Raw genomic sequence first — 24136 nt, forward strand, 5'->3', positions numbered from 1 at the left:
AAATGCAGATTACGGACATACTCAGATTTCACACAGTGTTCTTTTCTTTTTTTCTTTAAATGTAGTGAAGCGATGTTCTGAGTCATTCCTGTTCTGCAGCACTCTGTAACTTATTACAAAGAATTTTGTGGTAATTTAAGAAGTATTTCCATAAAATCATTCAGCAGAATTTCTGTTAATATCTTTATTCAAACAACCGCAAGATCTGAAATGAGAAGCTAAAGCTTTTCAATATGGATTGACAATTTCCATGAGGATGTCAACTAGTTCATTAAACCACCATTTGGTAGTATTAGTGAAAAAAAATATAGATTTATCGCCAAGTAAAACAATATTTTGAAGAAAACACATTTTAAACATCAGAGCAAAAAAAAAAAAAAAAAAAAACAATTCTAATTTAGAAATAAGTGCAGTAATACATGACAAAATAACCATTCTCTAAAACTTAAATACTAAAATGAATGTTCAAGATAAAGAAAACTGTCTTTCTCCCTTTAATACTTTAATAAGACATAAATGATGGAGATGAGGATGTGCTGATTACAGGTCATTTGAAATTGAATTTTAGTGGGATTTTTTTTTTATGTTTTAGCCATTTAAACCCTTCTTTTATTTTATCAGATTTAAATGTTTTGTTTTTTTATTCGATGTTACTTGTATATTTTGACATGCTGTTGGACATTGTGAATATTTGATGGGAGTTACATAAGGCACAGTCAGTGATGGTCACAGAGTGAATGACAGTCTGACAGTAGAGGGCGCTACTACACATGATCAACAGAATAAATTAAGAGTTGCTATTAAAGATGGAGAAGTGTAACATTATAGATGTTTTTAGTATGTCTGTCTATATATCTATCTATCTTTTCCCATTTAGAGATTTACAACCCAAGAAGAAGCACTTTAACAAAGAGAATGTTTATTCGTTTAACCGTTTAAGGAACGCACAATAAATACACATTATAATAGATCATTCATTAGAAATACTGAAAACAGAACAAGAACTGCGATTCTAACTGGTAACATGACATGACGACTCCTGTCTGCTGCCAGTTCACCCCGTCCCGCTGTAGCACAGGCTTTAATGACATTATACATCTGTACACGTGGTTTTCATATCTCATAATGCATTAAAGACTGAGGTCTGTTGTACCAGCACTGCGTGTGTAAGTCAAGAATCTGGAACAATGTCCCGACAATAAATCCTAGAAGGCAAAATAAGAGTGAATTTGCTTTCGTAGTATCTGAAACAATGGCAAAAATAAATCAGAAAATGAAGGCATTCGCTTTTAAGTAAACCGCTGGTTATTTAAGCCAAGGATCCAGTTCTGCTGCCCAGATTTCCATTGCAACATTCAGTATTTTCAGTCAGTGAAAACCCGTCTTCTCCCTCCGTTTGGTTTATTGTTAAAGGTTCAATTTGTCCTTTCTGCATCAGCAGATAAGAGTATTTTTTTAATATGTTCTGGGTGGATGCTCAAAATTATGATATTCCTCAATATTATAACATTATAATAGTCTTAATTATGACTTCGTAACAAAAAGTCATAATTGTGACTAAAATGACATCAAAAGTCAAAATTGCCAAATATTTAAAATTATTAGATAAACGGTAGAAATCATATTCAGTAAAAATACAAATCATATTCAAATACATATAAAAAAATTGAAATTATGATATGAAAAGTTGAAAAGTCATTTGTAACAAAGTAAAAATTATGATATGAAATATTTTTTTTTTAGATAAACAGTGGGAATTTTGAGATAAAAAGTCAAAATTATTACAAACCATTTGAAATATGACATCAGAAGTGTAAAGTGACAAAAAGTCATTATTATGAGATAAAAGTTATAATTATCTTATCATTTTGACTTTTTGTCATAATTTTGATTATTTCTGTAGGATATTAACGAGTTAGAATATCATAATTGTGACCTGTGGTTTTCTACGGATCCCAAAGAAATTGATTAACAGGCTCAGGTGTGTTTGATCAAGGTTGGAGCTAAACTCTGCAGTGCACTGGCCCTCCAGGGTAAGATTTGAATAACCCCAACTTTAATATCATAATTATGACTTTTATCACAAAACTTCTGTCATAATTTAAAGTTTTTATATCATAATTATGGATTTTTATATCATAATTATGACTTTATGTTCATATGTGCTGAAAATGGGCTTCCATAGGGAAAGGTAATCGCACACCTCTCGTAGCGAAGCATAGTGAGGCATATTTCATGTTTGTAGCATGCAGAGTTATTGTCTGGGTAAATGCATGAGGTTAAAGGTCCGATACTTATAGTTCGGCATATTAAGCTGGGATACAAGTTTTCAACAACACACCTTTAATGATCTGGTTATTTCACTACCGCCCCACGAAGTCACGCTACAATGTTGATGACATAAAAGGCATTTGATTGTCCTGACTTGAGTTTATTGAGGGGCATTCTCAAAAAAAAAAAAAAAAAAAAAGGACAGATTAAAAACAGCTTTATCTCAACTCATCAGTGCTTTAAGGTAGTATTTCACACAAAAATTATTCTGTGATTATTTAAACACCCTCATAGCATGAAGATTTTTTATTTATTTATGCAAATAACAGCATATGTGTTTGGAATGACCTGGATGAAGGTGAGCAAATAATGACTGAATGTTTCTTTTTGGGTGAACTTTCCCTTTAACGTGGGGGGAAATCTGATGTGAAATGAATTCACTCCTTTCAATGAACATTAGCTTTCAAGTGTGGCATTATCACACTGTAAACTACTGCACTTAACACAAAATTACTCTTCAGAATGATTTATTCAGTCAAAGCTGATTTTTAAAAATAAATAACCATGACATGAATAATTTATCTTTTTTTCTCTCAAAATCTTCGGCACAGTCATTGAGAGAATATTTTCTCATCATGCCATAAAATATGTATCGCTATAAATAGAGAAAAATCACCTTCCTGGCCTCCATCCATTCAATACTTTCTATTAATGCAATAAATGTAAAGCATTACCTTGTACAAACCTAATATTAGTTCAATTGTATTCTAGACTTTGTTATAAAAACACTTTTAAAAACCATCTTCGTTAGCAGTAACTTGATGCATTTCAAAGTGCATTTCATTTCAAATCCCTGTATAATCCCAAAGATAATTTAAGACATTAGTATCTCAGAGTTTCATTAAACAAAGCGTTTGATCATTTTTATTATGGTAATCTGGTTTAAAAAGTTAAATCTGTTATCTAACTACCTTCTCTCCTTCACATCCATGTGATTTTATATATATATATATATGTGTGTGTGTGTGTTAGTGACATGGAAAAAAACATCCTTCATGTCTCCACTAAAAACTATAAAGATATGCTATAAAAACATAACTTAGGGCTGCGTTCAGAATAGCATGCTATAATACAGTATATACTGTATCCAAAAATGCAGTGCACTTCCCCAAAAGTAATATGAGGGACAATTTAGTTTTTCCTGACTTTTTCTTGGCATAATTTAATCACTCTGCAAATGTTTCATATGAATTATAAAAAAAATAAACTTTTTGTAAATTAACTTTTTTTTTTCTTCCCCATATTATTTAAAAATTCAATTCAAGTTTATTTGTATAGCGCTTTTTACGATACAAATAGTTCGTTGGTCGTTAATATACTGTGAAAGTTTGTTTCCACAATGAGATGATTTATATTTTATTATAATTCAAACGTTTCGTCTCAGAATTCTGAGAAAACGGGCGGAATTGCAAGATATAAACTCAGAATTGTGTGGTACAAACTCGGAATTGAGAGAAAAGTCAGAATCAAGATAGAAAAATCTCAAGTAATTTTTTTATTTTGTGTTAGAAACAAAACAAAAAAAATGAATTGCGAAGCGTAAACTCAGAATTGTGAGAAAAAAGGTGGATTCTGAGTGTATATCTTGCGATTCTGAGATTCTATTCTGAACGCAGCCTTAGTCATGGCATGATACGGCAAAGCCCCGCCCCCTTCAGTGCTCAGGTAACAATTGGTTGTGGTTCTGTGTAACATCAGCCAATGGAAAAGTGCAGTTATGTTGAGCAAATGTATTGTGTTCACAACTTAAAGATCACAGTTTTGGTTTTGTAAGCAAAGGCAAATGAGCAGCACACATTTTAAGAGCTGTTTTCATGCTTTCACCAACTCTTTAAAGCATAAAGTATGTGTACAAAAACACAACATTTTTCTCTTTTACAGTACATCAAACTTTTACAAAACCATGAACCAGCGATGAAAGCTAAAAAAACAAAACAAAAAACATGCTTTTTTATCAAACATTTAGATATACACTTAATTCAGAACACTAACAGCAACAATCTTTTTTTTCTGTTTTCTTTTTTTGCACCACTGACACAGATACATAGAAAAGTTCTATCCACATTTCTGATTAAAACAAGAACTTTTGAATTTACAAGAAACATTGCACAAGCTTAAGGCCAGGAACAGACTTTATGCTAATATGTAAACGCTTGGCCGATGCTTGCAAATATGAATCTAAAGTTCACCCAAAAATGAAGATTATGTTGTTTAATCACCCTTATGTCTTCTTCTGCAGAACATAAAATAAGTTAGCATGAAAAACATTGGACTGCATGCAACATAAAAAATAATATATATTATTATTTTATTTTTTTACTCCAAAATAATAGGTGTACATGACTTTCTTCTTTCAGATGAATCCAGTCAGAATTATGTTAAAAATGATCTTTGATCTTCCAATCTGTTTAATGGCAGTCAGCGGGTGTTGCAGTGCATCAGTCCAAAAGAAGTGAAATAAAGTGCATCCATCCATAATAAAAAGTGCCTCACACTCCAGGGGGTGAATAAAGGCCTCCTGTAGTGAATCAATGTGTTTTTGTAAGAAAAATATCTATATTTAAAACTTAATAATCAATTTAATCTAGTTTATGCTTACATGGAAGCAGTCCCGGGCGGATGACTTATGAGGTTGGCGTTGCACATTGCAGAAGCGCAGCGAAAAGATCAAATCAAAACAATGGTCACAGATTAGAATTATAAAATGAGGATTTGTAATATAAACCAAAAGGAGACTGGTTTTCCTTTGCTAAAGTAAGGAAACTTTTGCTTCCTTTGATTCTGTAAACAAACATTGGTTTTTACAAGACTAACTGGTGCATGCGCAATGCTGACCTCGTACGTCATCCTCCCGGAGCTGCTTCCATCTACAACTGTTGGCCCAAGCTAGATTAAAGTGATTATTAAATTTTAAATATAGATATTTTGATAACACTTTCTATGAAGCCTGTATTTAAAATACATTATAAGGGTATTCTTAAGGCTTTATAATGAATGCGTAATGCATTATAAAAAAACTTATGTTATATCAATTCATAAATAATTATAACAACAATTATAATACATCATAATACTTACATTTGTGGTTATAGGTTTAAGAGTCTTGAGGGTGAGTAATTCATGGGCTAATTTTCATTTCTGGATGAAGTGTTTGCGTTCACACACTTGCGTAGAGTGTTTTCCAACCTAAAGCTTATACGCTCTGATGTGATTTTTATTCTTTGCAAAGTTAAGTAAAAATACATATTTTTGGATCCGGCAAACGTTAAACAGGAAACTAAACATTGATGTGCAGAATCAAAGACTGCTTTTATACTCTTGCTGCTCTCTTAATCTAAACCGGAGTGGGCTCAGCAAAAGTGTCTAGTAAAGTAGGTCCTTTTGTGTTGTCCGCTAGCGAAACTTCGGGCAGATTGTGAGACATCTCCTTTGGCTGTTCAGCTAAGTAACATTTCCCATTGGCATTGTAACTTGTTTCCTGTGTATTGTTGTTCATATAGTTTTGGAATTCCATCTGGCTCCGCTCTCCTGATTGGCTGAGGAAGGTCCCTTTGGACTGGACACTTTTATCCAGCTGTGAGGCGCAACAACCAATTACGGCCAAGTGGTGATTGGCGTATGGCTGCTCTGGCTGCTGGGAGTAGTCTGTGTATTGGTCAGCGGTCACATTGTAAGGACCCTGAGACATGACCCTACTGGAGTCATTAACCTTGTCTTTATAGGACACTGTGTCCCCTAAGAAGGGCTCACTAGATAGGTTAGCAGTGGCTAAAAGTGCGGGTGGAGTAGCTTTTTCCATTGGGTAGTACTCTGCGGTGGAGTTGATGAAGTAGGAATTGCCGTTGGTTTGGTTGCCTGACACGACCGTATTCTCTGAGTAATGCATCACAGAAGGGGGCGGAGCCACTTCGCTATTGGAAAATCCTGTATCAAACTCTTCTGTCTTCTCTTCCTCCTCATTGTCATCTTCCTCCTCAGAGTCGCTGTTCTCCAAACTCTGTGTGCTGGAGTCGGAGAGACTGCACAGACTGCTGCTCTCGTCCTCGTCCTCTTCGTTCTCGTCTTCTTCGTCATCTTCATCCTCTTCCTCATCTTCTTCGTCTTCGTCGTCTTCTTCCTCCTCATCATCCAATGTGTCGTCCATGTCGTCGCCGGCCTGCAGGTGCATGATGTTGGTTTGTGGGACTGTATTCGGGATTGCGTATTCCAGCGCATGCTGGCCCGCCATCAAGGGGCTGCAGTGACTGTTCGGGTCTCCATGGAAACCGTTGCCGTTCGGCACGATGGAGCCGGAATTCTGCTGCTGCTCGCGGCTCTTCTCGAGTTCCAGCTTCATGATGGTGTGCAGGAAGTGAGTCCGAACTCGGATGGGGTTAAACTCGATCCTTCCGGCTGCATTGCTGCAGCCCTCTTTTGTGCAACCGCACGGGAATGACATGCGGTCTACCTGTGGACATCCAAGAACACTTGAGGACAGGCCAGTTTAGGATGGCTTGAATTACACACAGCAGGAATAGTCTAAATAAAGCTCCTCTCTCTCTTGTGAAGGCCTGATGCACTCTGTAAAATTTAACCAGCTTTATCAGCTGGATCTAACTGGTTCTCTCAGGCATACCTCCATTAAACTTTATCTCTGGATATCTTAAAGGGGTCATATGATGCGATTTCAAGTTTTCCTTTCTCTTTGGAGTGTTGCAAGCTGTTCGTGAATAGATAAGATTCCTAATGTTGCAAAGACTAAAGTCTCAAACCCAATATGATATTCTTTATAAAGGTTAAGACTCGTCCACGTCCCCCTGAAAAGCCTCATTTAAATATGCCCCCACATATCTACATCACGATGAGGGAAGATTTGCATAACGCCGCCCAAATATTCACGCAAATAAAGAAGGTGTAACCTTTGATTCTCGCTGTTGCCGCCGGCACCAGGTCATGGAGAAGCTGTTTCATTGTGAAAGTGAAAATACTTTAGGCTTCCAAAAAGGAAGAAGTTTGCTGTTTGTCATATCACTCCTATCACAAATGCAGACATGGTTTCATGTTTATGTGCGCGATGCAACACAACGTGTAAAAACACAGTATAAGTCATTATAATCTGTAATTATGTCCCCACTGGATGCAACAAATAGCTCGTTTGTAATGGGTTTTATTGTTTTTGTCTTGTCACGCCAGTGTTTTGACCAGGACATGCATTTCAGTATGACAAGGGGCGTAACATTTCTATCACACGCTTGAGGCATTCGGTCACAAAATCACAATCACAAAGCACTGGATAGCTGGCCAATCAGAGCACACTTCACTTTTCAGACCGATGAGCTTAAAAAAAAAATCCGTTTTTTAACCTTAAACCGCATCACCTGCAACATCATATGACCCCTTTAATCCTTGTTGGGTCATAGTTCACCTCAAAATCATAAAAAATGCTCAATAAAGACTATTTTATGACAATTAAAATAGTTTTGCATTATGTTCATGACAATTAAGCACATTTTAACCCATAATTGTCATTAGTGTTATGTGAAAATTATGGATTTATTTATTTAGTTTATTAATACCCTAAATTATTTGATATTAATACAAATGAATAAATAGGTTAAATGAACATAAATAAATAAAAATATTAAATAATAATTGCAAATATAAGCATCATATAATATATAATATTTACATTGTAAAATATTTATTCATATTTGTTGTACTGTTTAATTTTTCATACTGTTTTATTTTAATTGTATTTTAAATGACTGTAAACATATATTTCTGAGTACATTAACCACCTAAAAAGACATACCCAAAGAGTATGCTTCTAAACAGAACAAACCTCAGAATCACTGTGGTATTGAGTAATAGAACTTTGAACAAAGAGAAAATTATTCCACCTACAATTTCTTTTTCTTTTTTTTTTACTTTCTTTCTTTGTAAACAGATGCCTACAGATGACTATAGCTGGGAGCTATTAAATGGAAAACACAATGGGACCACAGCATGAAGCCTTGTTGTTTTTTGAGATGTTTTATTCCACAAAGTTAACCCTCAAAAACTCGCATTGTATCGTGGGCGGTTCATGAAACAATTAGAATCCTATATCAATAAATTAAAATGTTGGTACAGTAGTGAAAATTTGGGGGCTAGATATGCTTAACTGTCATGAAATAATAGCATAATGCATTTTTTTTTTAATTAAAAATAAGAAATAATAAAAGATTACAATATTATAAATAAAACAATTTATAAATATTAGTAGTAAATATACAAATATTTACATTGTAATAATATTAATGTTACAGTGCATATTTTAAATTGGTCATAAAAATTATTCGAGCATGCCATTACCTAAAATAATACAAATATTTATTTAATTTAACATAATTATTTATTTATTTATTTTAGGTAAAAAGTGACACAGTTGTATTTTTGTGTGGCTTGAAATATTAATTTATTAAATTCTGAATTATATAAATGATAAACTCGACCTAGTACTCCTCAGCAGTGATGGCATGTTTTGTGTGTAATGTGTGTTTGCTGATCACACCTGACACTTGATGCCAGCGAGGCTGCATGCACAGGTCTCCGGGTCACAGAAGAGTCTGCAGTCACAGCCACAGTCTTCCCTGGACACCCTGATGGCTCGTAGCTCATGTTTCTCCTCCACATCGATCTTCTTGACCCCAGATGAGCGCAGGAGAACACGCCGCTTCTTAGTTGTGAGTGGCTGAAGGAAAAAGTATTCATCCACCTCTGTGTTATCAATGTCCAGGTCATCGTCAGAGATGTCATCCAGCGTGAGAGCATTGGCCTCCTCGGACTCCACCGAGCCGTTCTTCGTCAACTGAGGATGACACAAAAGGTGAGATATTAAAGACATTTGCACTTCAATATATGCATAACAAAAGCATCTGAATCATATGCATACCCGCAGACGAATAGAGTTGAGTTTCTCCTCTTTCAAGTGATCTCGGAGCATGTCTCTGTGGATTTTCTCCTGCTCCATGGCGAATTCTCCCAGCGTGTACTGCCGCACGCAGCTGTGTCTGCTGGACATGCCCAGCGTACTGCCACCCTGACTGGGCACGCTGGTGAATCCCTGCCTCCGGCTGAAGTAATACACCGTCACCTTCTCGAAGTGCACCCTCCTCGTCCTCATCCGCTTCTCCCGTTTCAGTATCGAGGACGCTATAAAGACATTAAAGGTAAATAAAATTACTGTTTGGTTATTCAATTTGAAGGACACTGATATGCATCTTTCCCGTTACAGCGCAGTATGATTCGTGCACTAGGAAATAGTGCTAAGTGATGCATTAAATATTTACAATATAGTTGATTTGATCTCAAATTGCTAATATTATTATTTTCGCAGTGAATTATTTATATGAAATCTATGTATTTACATTACATGTATATTTATGCATTTGGTTGATGCTTTTTCATCCAAAGCAACCTTTGCATTTATGGTTTACATTTTCAGTTCATGCATTCGCTGGGAATTGAACCCATGACCTTGACATTGCTAGCACCATGCTCTACTGTTTTTAGCTACAAGAATGAATATTCAGTGTATAGCAGCTTTGATTTAAACTTCCTAACCGAGATTAAGAAGTTTGATATCACAAACCCCTTCTTTCAGATTTAAACTAATTTATTCAAATTTAACCATTCATTCACATTTTCTCTGTATGACTGTAAATGGTAAAAACTCTGCATGGTAAAATAAATATTGCTTATTATTAGGTATTATATTGGTGAATACGATATATATATATATATATATATATATGTGTGTGTGTGTGTGTGTATTGCAAAGCTGAATTTTCAGCATCATTCCTCCAGTCTTTATTGTCACATGATACTTCAGAAATCACTCTAATATGCTGTTTTGTTTTTTAAGTCTTCATTATTCAGGAATCATCATTATTTGTAAGCTGTATCAAAAAGCCATTCTACTCAGTGCGCCTCTAGTGGCTACTTCAGTTCTCTGCATGCCTCCAGCTCCTATTGTTTGGCTATTTAAAGGGGGATGGTAAATATACCCTGTATAAATATCCCAAGTTTTGGCCTCCACAAGAGTGGAGTTTCCCTGATACTCTCTCCCACAGCTCCCTTCATGTCTGACACAAACAAGACAAATAAGAACCATCTGCTGCTGCCGGTCCCCCGCCCAGAACCACCAGCAGAATACATCACACACACACACACACACACAAATGAATATGTGCACTGCGCTTAACCCAGTCTGACTCAGAACTCCAGCAGAACTAAAGCATAGTCACTGTACTGCAAACAGAGGTTTCGAAAAATATTTATTCTGTGGCAGAAACATAACTTCACTCCTAGAATGAAAGGGGAAAAGTATTCTGCATGAAGAAAAAGATTTTTCCTTTAAAAAAAAAATACATTAAGTTGCTTTTCTAAATTATCATTACTGCAATGCATCTAAATGCTTCCCTTTTGAATTTTACCTTTTCATTATTCTCAGTAGTGATTCTCATTAGATTATCATTACTGTACTGTACAGTAGGTAATTTTATGAAAACAATGTCTCAATTCATGCAAAAAATAAAATAGGCTTCAGTTTATATGCAAAATGTTATTTTTTACTTTAAAGTACACTACTGTTCAAATGTTTGGTGTAAGTAATATACTGTATATATATATATATATATATATATATATATATATATATATATATATATATATATATATATATATATATATATATATATATATATTCTTTTTTACTTTTTATTCAGCAAGGATGCATTAAATTGACCAAATAAATAAAATATTTAATTTTAAAAATAAGAGGTTTATATTCATCCGATAAAATACAAAAATAAAATGCATCACAGTTTCCACAAATATATGAGCCAGCACAACTGTTTTCAACATTGATAATAATAAGAAATGGTTCATGAGCAGCAAATCAGCATATTAGAATGATTTCTGAAGATCATGTGACACTGAAGACTGGAGTAATGATACTGAAAACAGTTATAGAAAACAGTCCTTTTAAATTGTAATAATATTTCAGAGTATTGCTGTTTTATCCATAATATTTCTTACATAAATGCAGCTTTGATGAACATAAGAGAGTTCTTTAAAAATCTTACCGGCCCAAAACCTTTGAATGGATTGCAGTATCATGTGCATGCCTGGGTATATGAATATGGCAATCAATATTATACCATGCGTAATACCCTAAAGATGCACCACAGGGATTGCATCTAGCAGTCACTTGCTATTCATCATGTTTACTTTGCTGAAAATAGTTCCAGGAATCCAGCTCAGCAGGTTTATCTGAATGACCGTAATTTGTGATTATAAGATTCATTTCACATCTTAATAGACGTAACCTCTCTCTGAAGCTGAGCTGAAAGAGCAGTGCTTTCTAAAGGAGGAAACAGACGTCCTCTGGGACTCGCAGCACCGTGGGTCATCCGCAGACATCTGGTGTACATAAACTTCTAATTATTTTAAATGAAGGAATTAAAGTGAATGAGCATCACAAAACATTAAAGATCTCGGATGATGGCGAACTAGAGCTGAAGAGCATCAGGAATGATCGACATGGAGGAGACAACTGCCCTCCTTAATTCACCCCCTCGCATTATTGGGCCTTGATTAATCTGTATTTATTTTAGCTTCCCAAATACTGCATCTGATGCTTTTCAGGTAAACTGCTCTTCCACTTATTATGAAGTCAAATGCTGGCTCATGTGCTTCAGCTTCTTAATGGTTAGCGGCATGAGGCCAGATGTTTTACCTTTATTGCGATGATGGATATTTTCTCAAGCCGCCTTCAGACAAGCGTGCTGACGATCAATATCAAATCTCAGTGATGAATTCTCCTTTCAAAGGGCCATTTTCTATTTTCTGCTACCAATTTCGAGCTAGTGTTTTCTCTGGGGACGTTCACTGGGAAAAGTTATTTTCCATCTTCTTTCTCATATACCCACAATTCAGTGCTTTACAGGAATGACACAACAATTTTGTGCCAGTTGGCATTAGTTTTAAATGAACAGTTAAGCATAAATGTAATTTTTACTTCTATGTTATATTTTTTGAAACTTGTCATATGTGGGATGGAATGTCAGAATATTGCTTGCAACAGAAAAAATAACAGAATATATTTTTGGGACTATATGATGGTGAGTAAATAATAACCCAAATAACACATTTTTAGGTAAACTACTACTTAAACATCAGAGAAATATTATGCATTAACTCTCATTAGTGTCATGACCTGGCAGCTTTTCTCTGTATAAAATACAAAATAAAAACTCAATTTTGAGATAAAAATTCTAAATTGTGAGATAAACTCAGAAATCTGACTTTTTATCTTGCAATTCTGAGTTAACAACACACAGTTCAGTTTTTTGTTGTAATTCTGAGTTTATATATTGCAATAAAAAAAGAACTAACAAATTCAAAATTGCTAAAAAGAAAAAAGAAAAAAAAATTCCAATTACCTGTTTTATCCAGACAAAAAAAATTTCCCTTAAGTAACACACTGAATTAAATGTAAAATTTAGAATTAAAAAAATGGAAATAGCATTTTCTTGTAAAACATTCTCCAATAATGACTTCTTTTTTTAAGAGCACTGATTGTAGGCTACTTTTCTCTCTATTAACGGTTTCTGTGGGTCTTTTTAAAAGTCTTTAAAATGGCTTAAATCAGAGTAGAACATCTTACATTCATAAAGTTGTGGCACAAAGTTTTGCATGCAAATGTAAAGTGAAGTCTTGAAAATGGATTGGAGATTTGTTCTGGTTTTAATCTTAAACTCATTTAATTTTGATCTATTAAAGACTTCTCATGTCATTTTGTGTCTTATTGTATGTCATTTTAGCAATTTACATTTATAGACCATATTTACATATTGTGTTCCATTTAATTTTGTCCTTAAATTTTCTTGGCCTTATATTTCTTATATTTCACTTCATCAATCCTGCAGAAACCCTGTTATTTTTTTCATTTAAATATTCAATCTGTAATAATGTTGAAACTTCACAGCTTTCTGAATACTTCACCTTAAAGCATTTGCTGTAACTGTAGTTCTCTGTCTCACCTGTCCGCTGCAGTGCGTGTGTTGACGATGAGGATGATGCTGATGAAGAATGGCTGAAGTGTGATGCTGACGGGTTGACGCTGTCGCTGCTGTCTCCGCTCTCAGTGCTGGATATCTCCTCCTCCTCAGACTCCCTCAGTGAGGAGCAGGGCGACGCCCCCTCCACCTCCTCAAACTTCCTCTTCAGAATTCCACTCATGGCTGCCGTCAGGCTGCACCAGACAGAGAGAGAGAGGGGGTTCATAGAGTGCAAGTAAAAATGCCATTGTAACATTCAATTACACAGTATTTTAGTAATAAGTGCATTTGGATGATAAATGCTTTCGGAGAAGCCACAAGTCAGTGTGATTTCAGCTGCATTTATAGAAAATTTTATTTACTAATAATCCTGGAAAGAGATCAATCAATCATAATCACTGATCAAGTCGCTGTTACCATGACATTGTAAATAACTTTACAGTTCAATTAAAGACTTCTCACATCATCAGTATATATATATATATATATATATATATATATATATATATATATATATATATATATATATATATATATATATATATATATATAAGAGGTGGGCATAGATTGATTTTTTAAATCTAGATTAATCTCACTGTGATCTTGAAATTAATCTAGATTAAAATGGCTCATTCGAATTCTGCCGACGGCATTCAGAATATGTGTGTTACCCAAATAAAATTGACAAACAGTAAGTCTTTGAGAAGGGGTTTATCAAGCTAGGTGGTGCATTAGGAAAGGGGCTCATCTCCTGTTTCCAAAATGTTTCACAAACTGCTTGAAAAAGCTGTAAACTAATTCCACATTGCACAAGGTGCAAACAACATTACGCCTGTTTCACACCAATGTTTAAGTTTTTTCCAAGTTTGTAGGTGTGAAGGTACAGAAACCAAATAATTAAATAGTAAAATAGCACTGGATAGTCTTCAATGTAAAAATGAAATATACAATCAAACCTACATTTATTCAGACACCTTCAACATTTCTCACATTATTACAGTTTTGCTATATATATCAAAAATTATACCTGGTGTGTGAATAATTTTTGGTTTGACTGTTTAAACTACAAAGTAATGCAGTCAAGAGCAGTGAGTGATTTTCTTTCATTTTCTAGGATAAACATTACAGCAGCCAGTCGCTAAATTAGGCGCGGTCCCTTTAAGAGACGATGAACGCATCAAATATAATACACATCAGCTTTTCCGTGTCTTGTTTTTGGATGCTTTAATGTTTAAATCGACGAGTGGTAAGACATAAAAACATGTGAGAAAAATATGCTTTCGTGACGATGTGCAGCAGTGACCCGTCAACTGTCCTGAGCATCTTTTTAGGCTGTCCTCAGTCAGTCGGTTATATAAAATATCAAGGTGAAAGTCATCATAGCTCGCCTAGACCCAGCTCCCAACCCAACTTTGAGAATAGATTAACAGCGATATATTTTTTATCGCCTGATAAGAGTCTCGCGTTAACGCAACACGTTAACGCCAATAACGGCCAAAGAAGAGCTGTCCCATTTCGGTGTCCGCATCAAATTAAATTGACAAAAGTGAATTTATATACATAGAAAGCATATTAAATGCAAGTTAAGTGTCTATTTTAATGTTTCAAATAACTTGTGTGAAAATGATATGGGTGTAATACTGATCCATCATCATTCAGAATAACAGATACATTTATGTTAAAATTAAATAACACTTATTATGACCTGTACTTAATAAAATACATAAAATAAAAATTGATTTGAAATTATTAATAACTTGGGTGAATCACTGGTTGGTTTGAAGGATAGTGGCAAAAATCTGTAAAGATTTCTATTACAATTAATTCTGAACTGTGAACCTTGAATGCATTTAGTCTTTTAATCTCATCTAATGATTACTGTTAAAAAAATACATAACATAATCACTGTAAAAATTTTACTCCTTTTTTTTCAACGAAAACATTAAACATAAAAAAAAACAAAAAAAAACTTAAAATTGCATTATTGTTGTGTTGCTTGAGAACCCCTTTTCATCTTTGACCCATGAATACTCTCTAATTAAATTAATAATTAATATATTAAATTATAAATGTAATATTAAATTAGTAAATAAAATAAAATTACAAAATATAATTTATTCCCATTATAGTCAATTATTATATATATATATATATATATATATATATATATATATATATATATATATATATGTATATGTATGTGTGTGTGTGTGGGTGTATTTATACTTACAGATTTAAGTGTAATTCAAATATAAAATTCAGATATTGCACATGAAAGACTTTTTGGTGTTTTCAAACACTTTTTGCTTATAATAAAACTCTATAATGTAATTAATCTCAGAGCTGGTTTGAGATCCCTATGAAGAAAATAAATGAGGAAAATATATGTTTAGAACCCGGCCACTGAAGAAGTGGTCAGCTGTTGTTGCTCAATATCAAGCTTAGGTTGGCTGAGATCCTCAAAGCACTCAATTAGTGATAAGTGTTAAAGCACACATCCCCCTCTCCTTTCCTGTCCTCCTCGCTGTCATTGATCACCAGGCCTTACAGGACCCCAGATGGAAGCAGAGGGGAAAAACTACTAATTTAATTCTACCTCAGTCATCCAGGAAGTCCATTTTGTCTGTGTTTGATTGAGTGTCTTAAGGAAAGAAAACCAATGGGAAACTTGAGATGAGTTTTCAGTGTTGCACTGCACTCATAAAGCGGCTACCTCAGCTTATTAATTTATTAATCAAAGTACAAGGACACAGCATGACTGAAAATAACATGAAATCAGACTCAAAGGCTGTTCAGAAAGAAATGTTCGGTAGACTGATGTAAAAATAAGTGGAATCTTCAGAAAAAAACGGAAAAAAAAAACGTTTTCATAAGTGAAGTACCCAGGAGAAATTTAAAGGTGCTGTATGTATTTTTTTTTATTGTACTAAAGCATTAAAATACCATTGCCCAATGCCAATTTTCCAGTTGTTGGAAAAAACTGTGTATTGCAACCTTGGAAGCCAGCAAACAAACTGGCTCAGCTAAAAACCACTATAACCAGAGGAATATTAAAACGTGGATAATCCAATTCATCAACTTACAGTACAGTGTTAGGCTCGTCACCTTCCATTGACAATACATTTGTTGCGTGTCCTCAATCTGGCAACCAGTGTGAGCATCGAGTCTGCAATAGAGGCTGACATTTTTGGGTGATTGGGAAAAAAAATCACTATTAATCACGGGATTGAGACGGGACGGGAAAAAGTGTCAGCGGGAGTGGGCGGCACCAGGAATACACTTAGCCTACATTTTATATAAATTATCTATAAACTAGGGGTGTGCGATATGAAGATTTTTGATCGTGGACGATAAAAATGTCTCTACAGTCTGCTTTTGAATGTAGTATCGTGCTGCAGCGCACATTCTATCAGCTGCAGTTCTGGCTCCTCCATCATACAGCTACTGAACAACACCACATCATTCACAGCAGTGTTAACTCAGCGCTCGAGTTACTCTCTCATTTACATGTGCTTTTAAATGTTTAATTCGCGCACTGCTTTGACCTGTGCTTTTTATGAGCGCCGCATTCACCTGACAAGAGTATTTGAGAGGAGTGGTGTGATTCTGACCGGAGCGAGGAGCAGATTTTTTTAAAAAGTCGGAGTGTCGTTGAAACTCTCCTGTTATTTTTTATTTTAATATAGATTTCGTTAAGAACATAACAATGAAATACACTGAAATACTTTATCCACGGAATGAAGGCGGAGCGGTGATTCTGGTTTCGGAGCGGAGTGATTATTACATACTCAGAGCAGAGGGAATTTCTTTGTCAAAATACTCCGTCATTTTTGGTCATGCAGATAAAGTAATCAATCTTTCGACGTTTATTTGTGTGCACTCCGAATAACAACGAAACGCAGTGCTTCTGCAAAATAATTAGGCTAAAGCAAACAAGATGCAGTTTTTGCCGTCTGGGTCATGTTAACTTGAGCGTGACCAAGGTTAGCATGGATGATTAACATGAAATTTAATGTGTGTGCAATGTGTGTGTGTGTATATATATATATATATATATATATATATATATATATATGTATATATATATATATATATATATATATATATATATGTATATATATACACACACACACACACACACATATACATTTTAATGCTGTGATCTGTAGCCTACTGTATTTTCTTTCTTTTACTGTAACTGACAGATTCCAGCCAAAAAATATACAATCCAGGAGTGGGCGGGAACGGGAATAATTCTTCCGGTTTTGGGACGGGATGGGATTTTCCCCCAGTTTTTCCGTGGGATTGGGACGGGATTCAAAAAGGTTGGGGGTTCAATTCCCCGGGAACACATGATAGGTAAAAATGGATAGCCTGAATGCACTGTAAGTCGCTTTGGATAAAAGCGTCTTCTAAATGCATAAATTAAATGTAATTTAATTTAGATTATAAAACACTGCATTCTGTCAGCAATGTAACGCGGCAGTAACGTATAGAGACCTCGACGTGTAACTATACTCGAATTAATATTTTGAAAATTATAACACGTTAGATTACTCCGTTACTAAAAAAGTAATCAAATTACGGTATAAGTAATGTGCTACTGCCCAACACTGGTTGCATGCAGTTGCCATAGTACACTGAGTTTTAGCTAGGGTGTTGCCATTTGGGTTTCTGTTCTTGCATGTAATAAACCTGTTCCTGTTGTGATTTCACACAGATTTCCTAAACCTGCAGCAGCAGCGCATCCTGACTGTATCTTTTCTCTCCTGTCTCCTGCTTATTTCTGTTGCTAGAATTGAGCCAGCGATGAGAAGAGTGAAAACACACACACACAAATGATAAAGCAATGCGTCAGAGTCTGGAGAGAGAGAGGAGGGCTGGCTGGCAGCCTCATTACTAAAGGGGAGGGAATGTGTTGTTTCACACTGCAAGCCTCACAGAGCCATTGGCTGACTACTGAAGCCCAGCAGAGCTGCTGATCAACTGGGAACAATACAATCTGACGGGATTATATGATGCTACATCCTCAAATAAATAAACAAAAAACAAACAAATTAAAATAACAGCTACATATTATTACATTTAGAAACGCAGAAACTGAAACGATGAAACCGAAAATAAAATTGAATTATTTAATTAACATATTATTACACATTTACTCAATCATCAAGAGATGCATATACACATTTAATTTGCACTTTATTGCATTTCAATGATATAATTAGGCTATATTTATAGTTCAGTTTGTTGTTGAAATATAAACATTTAAATGGTGACGATGATAAACACGTTTTCATGACCCATTTATTCAAACATTCATTAAAAAATAAAGACAACTGGTAAAAAATGTAATGAATATGTAATATAGTGAATATGGGTTTCAGCTGAGGCCTATTGTTTCTGTGTGTGTGTGTGTGTGTGTGTGTGTGTGGTGAAACTTCCAAACCACAGCAGTGCTGCGGAATGTGTCTCCCTCTCCCTCCCATAAGGGCAGCACACAGCTCTGTTCTCGACAAACCCTCTCAAAGCACCTTCTCTCAACCTTTGGAGCAACTGAATCCACAGAAAACTTTATGCACTAAAAGGCTACATACTGGGTTACCTTTAACTATTTTTCTTGCTTTCCCTGGGAATTGAACCCATGGCCTTGGCCTTAACAAAAAAAAAAAAAAAAAAAAACATATATATATATATATATATATATATATATATATATATATATATATATATATATATATATATATATATATATATATATGCATCTAAATTAATATGGATACATTTGAAAACAGCGTTTTCATTTTAAAACCCTCTCCATCCACACTAGTGTTTTCAAGCGTTTTCCAAAAGTGTCTCATCCACACTAAAACACCAGAAAACGTTAAATCCACTTTCTGCGCATGCGTAAAGACTCAAAAAAGCTCACTGCAGACGATACACACGGAACAGAGATGAGGCATTTTCATGCAGTTATGAAGAGTGTTCAAAGTAACACATTTCATAGCACATAACAATACCAGTATAAATATATCTATTGGTATAATATGCGTCACATGACTAAACTTGTCTCATCGTTTTTCAAAAGCCTCCGTTTTCACAGTTCACACTACAATGCAAATTTATCAACTTTGGAGAGGGTTTTCAAAAGCTAATTTTTCCTTGATTAAAGAAGTTGTCTCAGTGTGGACGAAAGGTCAAAACAGAGAAAAATGTGTGTTTTCAGACGAAAATGTATTAGTGTGGACAAGGCCTAAAAAAAAAAAATGTTGAAGTGATTTTTACTCAGAAACTGTTAGTAAATTTCACAAAGAATTACAAAGAAATGGCAAGTAACGAAGACCGAAATGGTTTCTTGTAAAACTTACTCCAGTAATCAGTTCTTAAAACTTCACAAAATATATTTTAAAGTGTGGATAAGGGTTTTTAAGAAACCAGTTAGGCTGATTTCTATTTGTAAACCAGGTACCAGTTTTGAATTAACTGAAGTTATTGATTAGTGCACAACTGCACAACACCGTTTGTGATTCAGACATGAATGATACCTGAAATTACTGTGGAGTTGAGTTTTAATTAAACTAGCCATCTTGTGTGGCAGATGTTAAAACAGAAGAAAAAGTGGATTGCAACTGCTTTTGAGATGAATAAGAAGAATGCTAACTGTTGTCTTTTTCTATCCTAGATTTCAAGGACTGGATGGAGAAACATCGTTCCCTTAAAGCAACAGAAATACCCTTGATCTAAGCCAGAGATCTGTTTGAGTCCCGCTGAGTCCTGCGAGATGCGGAAGGTTTGCAATAATTGGAAATGGCTTCTCTAGTTTTGGAGACACAGTGTAAGTCAATTTTCTCGTAATCATCACAATTAGTTCCCCTTGTTGAAAATCCATTCGCATTTACCGTCCTCGGCGGATGCCGTGCAGCTCTGCGATACCCAAAGCGGTTGCCATGGAGACACCCATACACTCGCACAAATAGTGAATTTCACATTTGAGAGTCATTTTGCTTTTTTTATTTGTGGGGCATCTACTGCACACACACCCAAGAGTCAAAAATAAACGCTCATGCAGCAGCGCATCTGTAATCAGGGGGAATTCACTGATGAAATGAGTGTGACATTTAGGAAGTACAATTTGGGTTGCACTTATGCTTTAAAATTTCATGACATTACTGTATTTTCTTACAGCAGATGCGACTTGCAACTTTACAGCAGTCGATGTTGAATATCCCACACTCGCGATCAAGACTACAGCCAGAGGAGCAACGTTTCCCATTTCTTGACTCAGTGAATCAGCAGCATGACATCTCCGGCTAACCCAAGGTAACAAGAGCTGACTGCTGTACTAGAGAGAGACTGACTCTCCACACACAGCTAGTTATTTCTCCTCTACATCCCTAGCTCTCGCTCCCTATCTCTCTCTCCCCCTTTGTCTTCTTTTAGCTGCTGTAGTTTTCCACAGTATACTTGCAGCATGTTAAAAAATGAAAATCCTGCCGCAAAAACCAGCAGAGACTAAAACAGGCACTCCCGGACGAGCTGTGTAAAATACAGACATACACATGTGTGTTTTAAATGTAGCACTGACAGCCTTCAGTGATCAATACTTCTTGGCCCCGGTTGCTGAGCGGCATGAGCAGACTTACAGTGGGTTGTGCAGGATGACCACAGTCTTACATCACAATATGAGAAATGTTATATCACACAAACTGCATATCACAGTATAGTTAATTTTTCTTCAAATTCATCAGAAAAAGATTATGTATTTATTAATGCAGTCCTGGGCAATACATAATTTAGTCAATATCTGTTTTAGGATAATATTTATTTATGTATGTATGTATATATATATATATATATATATATATATATATATATATATATATATATATATATATATATATATATATATATATATATATATATATATATATATATATATATATTAAAACAACTATGTGATAATATTTTGGTATAATCTCTATTTAATATATTTGATTAATCTAAAAAAAAGTTTTTATATAAATACATTTATGTGTTCATACCTATTTTAGGATAATCTTTAATTTATTTAATTAATCTTTAAAAAAAAAACTTTTACATATTAACTAAGTCATTTGGACATACCTATTTTGGTATCTACATCTACATATTTCATTTTATAAAAGAAAGGCACTTCATTTCATCATTTCAATTGATTATTTTCCATTCTTATTTGGAACTTGATGGAAACAAAACAAATGATTATTTAAAACAAATGGCAAGTCATTCTCTCTGAGATATCTTTAATAAATGTATAATGAAACCAACAACATACTGACTTACACCTGTGATGCACATTAATTAAATGTTTGACATTAATGGAGCCAGTTTCAAATGCATTTAACTTAAAGACCCTTAACAAGTTACTTATCTTGACTGGTTTGGAACTCAAATCTACCAAGTTACAATATCAAAATCTCTACTAGAGTATGACACATTCTTACTGACATTTCACGAAAGTGCTACTTCTGTACTGTAGGTCAAAGCAGCGCGCGCTCACGTGAAGTTGAGCTCAGATCTCCCATCAGGCTGTGCATGACACATCAGAACAGACACACAGGTCACGAGTCATGCTTTCATTTCAAAATGCACCAACCTGCGACCGCTGCTGCTTTTCTCTCCTCCCTCACGCCGTTCAGAGTCAGATGAGACGGTCTGAATGAAGGCCCTCCATTGCACTTGGACTCAAGAGGAGACCAGGGCGAGAGAGGTAAACCCGGCTCTCCGCTGCTGTTAGCATACACTCCGGTCTAAAACAGACCGAACACTCTCTCTCATTTGCTCGAGCCACACAAAGACTCATTAGCTGCAGCTGGCGGAGGGCTGGAGATTGTGCACAGCGACGCCTGCCTGAGAGATCACATGGGTGGGAGAGAGAGAGAGAGAGAACTGTGCCTGTGTTCCTGCTGTCTGCAGATATTTTTACCATCATGACAGGGAGAGAGAAAGAGAGAGAGAGAGAGAGAGAGAGAGAGAGAGAGAACAGACAGCGAAGAGACAGTCGATAACAGCACCATAATCTGTAGAGGTGAATGAGGGCAACCAGAAATGAGCCAAAACACTCATATACTCTACCATAAACAGTCAAACACACACACTTGGGCTCAATGGGATTTGAGCTAATGAACTTGTGCTGCACTTGTGCTTCATAAATCCTTTCAAGGCAGGTGAAGTGACTCACACACAGTCTCGCATCCAAACACTACAGCTGGATGCTGTAATATAGAGTATTATGGAAGAAATGCTTCAGCTAGTATTTACTGTACTATATAATACATGTTTTCGAAAGGAGCTGCCTCTAAATCACCATTTAAAATAATTTATATTTGAATATTTCTATTCATTGAAAACAGTTTTCATCAGGGTTCTTTGAAAAGCACAAAGTTCAAAAGTACATAATATAGTTGAAATATAATTCTTTTGTAACACTATAAATGTTTTACTGTGAATTTTGATCAATTGAATGTATCCTTGCTGAATAAAATTAGGAATTTCTTTCATAACACTTTTGTGATTAAGTGTAGTTTTTTGTGATTGCCAGAGCTCAGGACTGCTTTATTATATTTACATGTAACTGTGAACACAAAAAGGTAAAATTTTGGGTCTCAAACAAATCAATACGAGAAAAACTTTGACAAGCAAAATGCTAGTTGTTGATGGTTGGAAAGCAACATTATTTTTCACTGCATCAATACAGAATTTGACCGATGTTAAATCAAATCAAGTGAAGTCTGCTTTATTGTAAATTCTTCCACATGTACAGCACATACATACAGAGGATTTAAGTTGTGTTACTCTCAGAACCTTGGTGCATACAGATAAGACTAACAGTAGAGCATAAAAATACAGATAGATACAGATTAAATATATAATACAACTAGACAAATAAGGGCATGTTAAAAAAATACAAATTAAAAGTAAAAAATAAAATAAAAATAAAATACAGTTAAATAAAGCGGCACAAGACACATGGCAGATAGAGTGGAAACCAGTAAAGTAAACAAACAGTGCAGATAAAATGATTGTAGTGGAAAAGAGCTTATTCAGACTGATTTAAAGTGACAAAAAGCTCAGAGAGCAGTTATTTATTTAAACTGACTGTAGAGGTTGGAATGAGGTAGTGACCAGACCAATGCTGCACAAAGTGTCTGGTGCAGGTCACAGTTTGTTAGTGGGAGTGGGGAGTGGAAGGACCTGGGGATGTGGGAGCTGGGGGAGGGGCTGAGAGTTAAGTGTTCAGTGGTGCCTGGGGCAAAAGAAGGGAGTGGGGGCAAGGTCGGGAGAGTGTTCAGCTTCCTGACAGCCTGATGGATGAAGCTTTCCTTTAGTCTGCTGGTCCTGGCCTGGAGACTCCGCAGCTGTGTGATGGGTGTGTGGGATCACCTGCGAATGTAGAGGGCTTTACGAGTGAGACAGGTACCATAAATGTTCTGGAGGGAGGGGAGAGAGATGCTGCTGTGCTTTCTTGGCCAGTGCTGCGGTGTTGTCAGTCCAGAAGAGGTCCTCTGTGATATGCACAACCAGGAGCTTGGTGCTGCTCACTCTCTCCACAGTCGCACCGTTGATGTTCAAAAGGAACATGTTGAGCGTGCACTCTCCTGAAGTCAGCAACAATCTCTGTCATCTTCTCCACATTCAGAGAGAGTTTATTGTCACTGCACCACCCGGCCAGGTGGCTCACC

General features: G+C 35.4%; 1 protein-coding gene across 2 annotated transcripts in view; it reads right to left on the minus strand.

The window, feature by feature from the left end:
* Positions 1-3325: 3325 nt before the first annotated feature.
* Positions 3326-24136, minus strand: part of LOC113052939 (cysteine/serine-rich nuclear protein 3-like) — a 45303-nt gene continuing 24492 nt past the window's right edge. Inside the window, exons 1-5 of one of the 2 annotated variants that reach the window (XM_026217436.1) lie at positions 22051-22634; positions 13398-13609; positions 9245-9504; positions 8864-9160; positions 3326-6778 (exon numbers count right to left, since the gene is read on the minus strand). In XM_026217436.1, coding sequence (XP_026073221.1) covers positions 5666-6778; positions 8864-9160; positions 9245-9504; positions 13398-13596 — 1869 coding nt within the window. In that variant the 5' untranslated portion in view covers positions 13597-13609; positions 22051-22634 and the 3' untranslated portion in view covers positions 3326-5665. Of the gene's footprint in view, positions 6779-8863; positions 9161-9244; positions 9505-13397; positions 13610-22050; positions 22635-24136 lie in introns of those variants that run through there. The other variant, XM_026217435.1, reaches the window with a different exon arrangement.

This window comes from Carassius auratus, chromosome 34 (genome assembly GCF_003368295.1).
Source record: "Carassius auratus strain Wakin chromosome 34, ASM336829v1, whole genome shotgun sequence".
In the NCBI taxonomy this organism is placed as follows: Eukaryota; Metazoa; Chordata; class Actinopteri; order Cypriniformes; family Cyprinidae; genus Carassius; species Carassius auratus.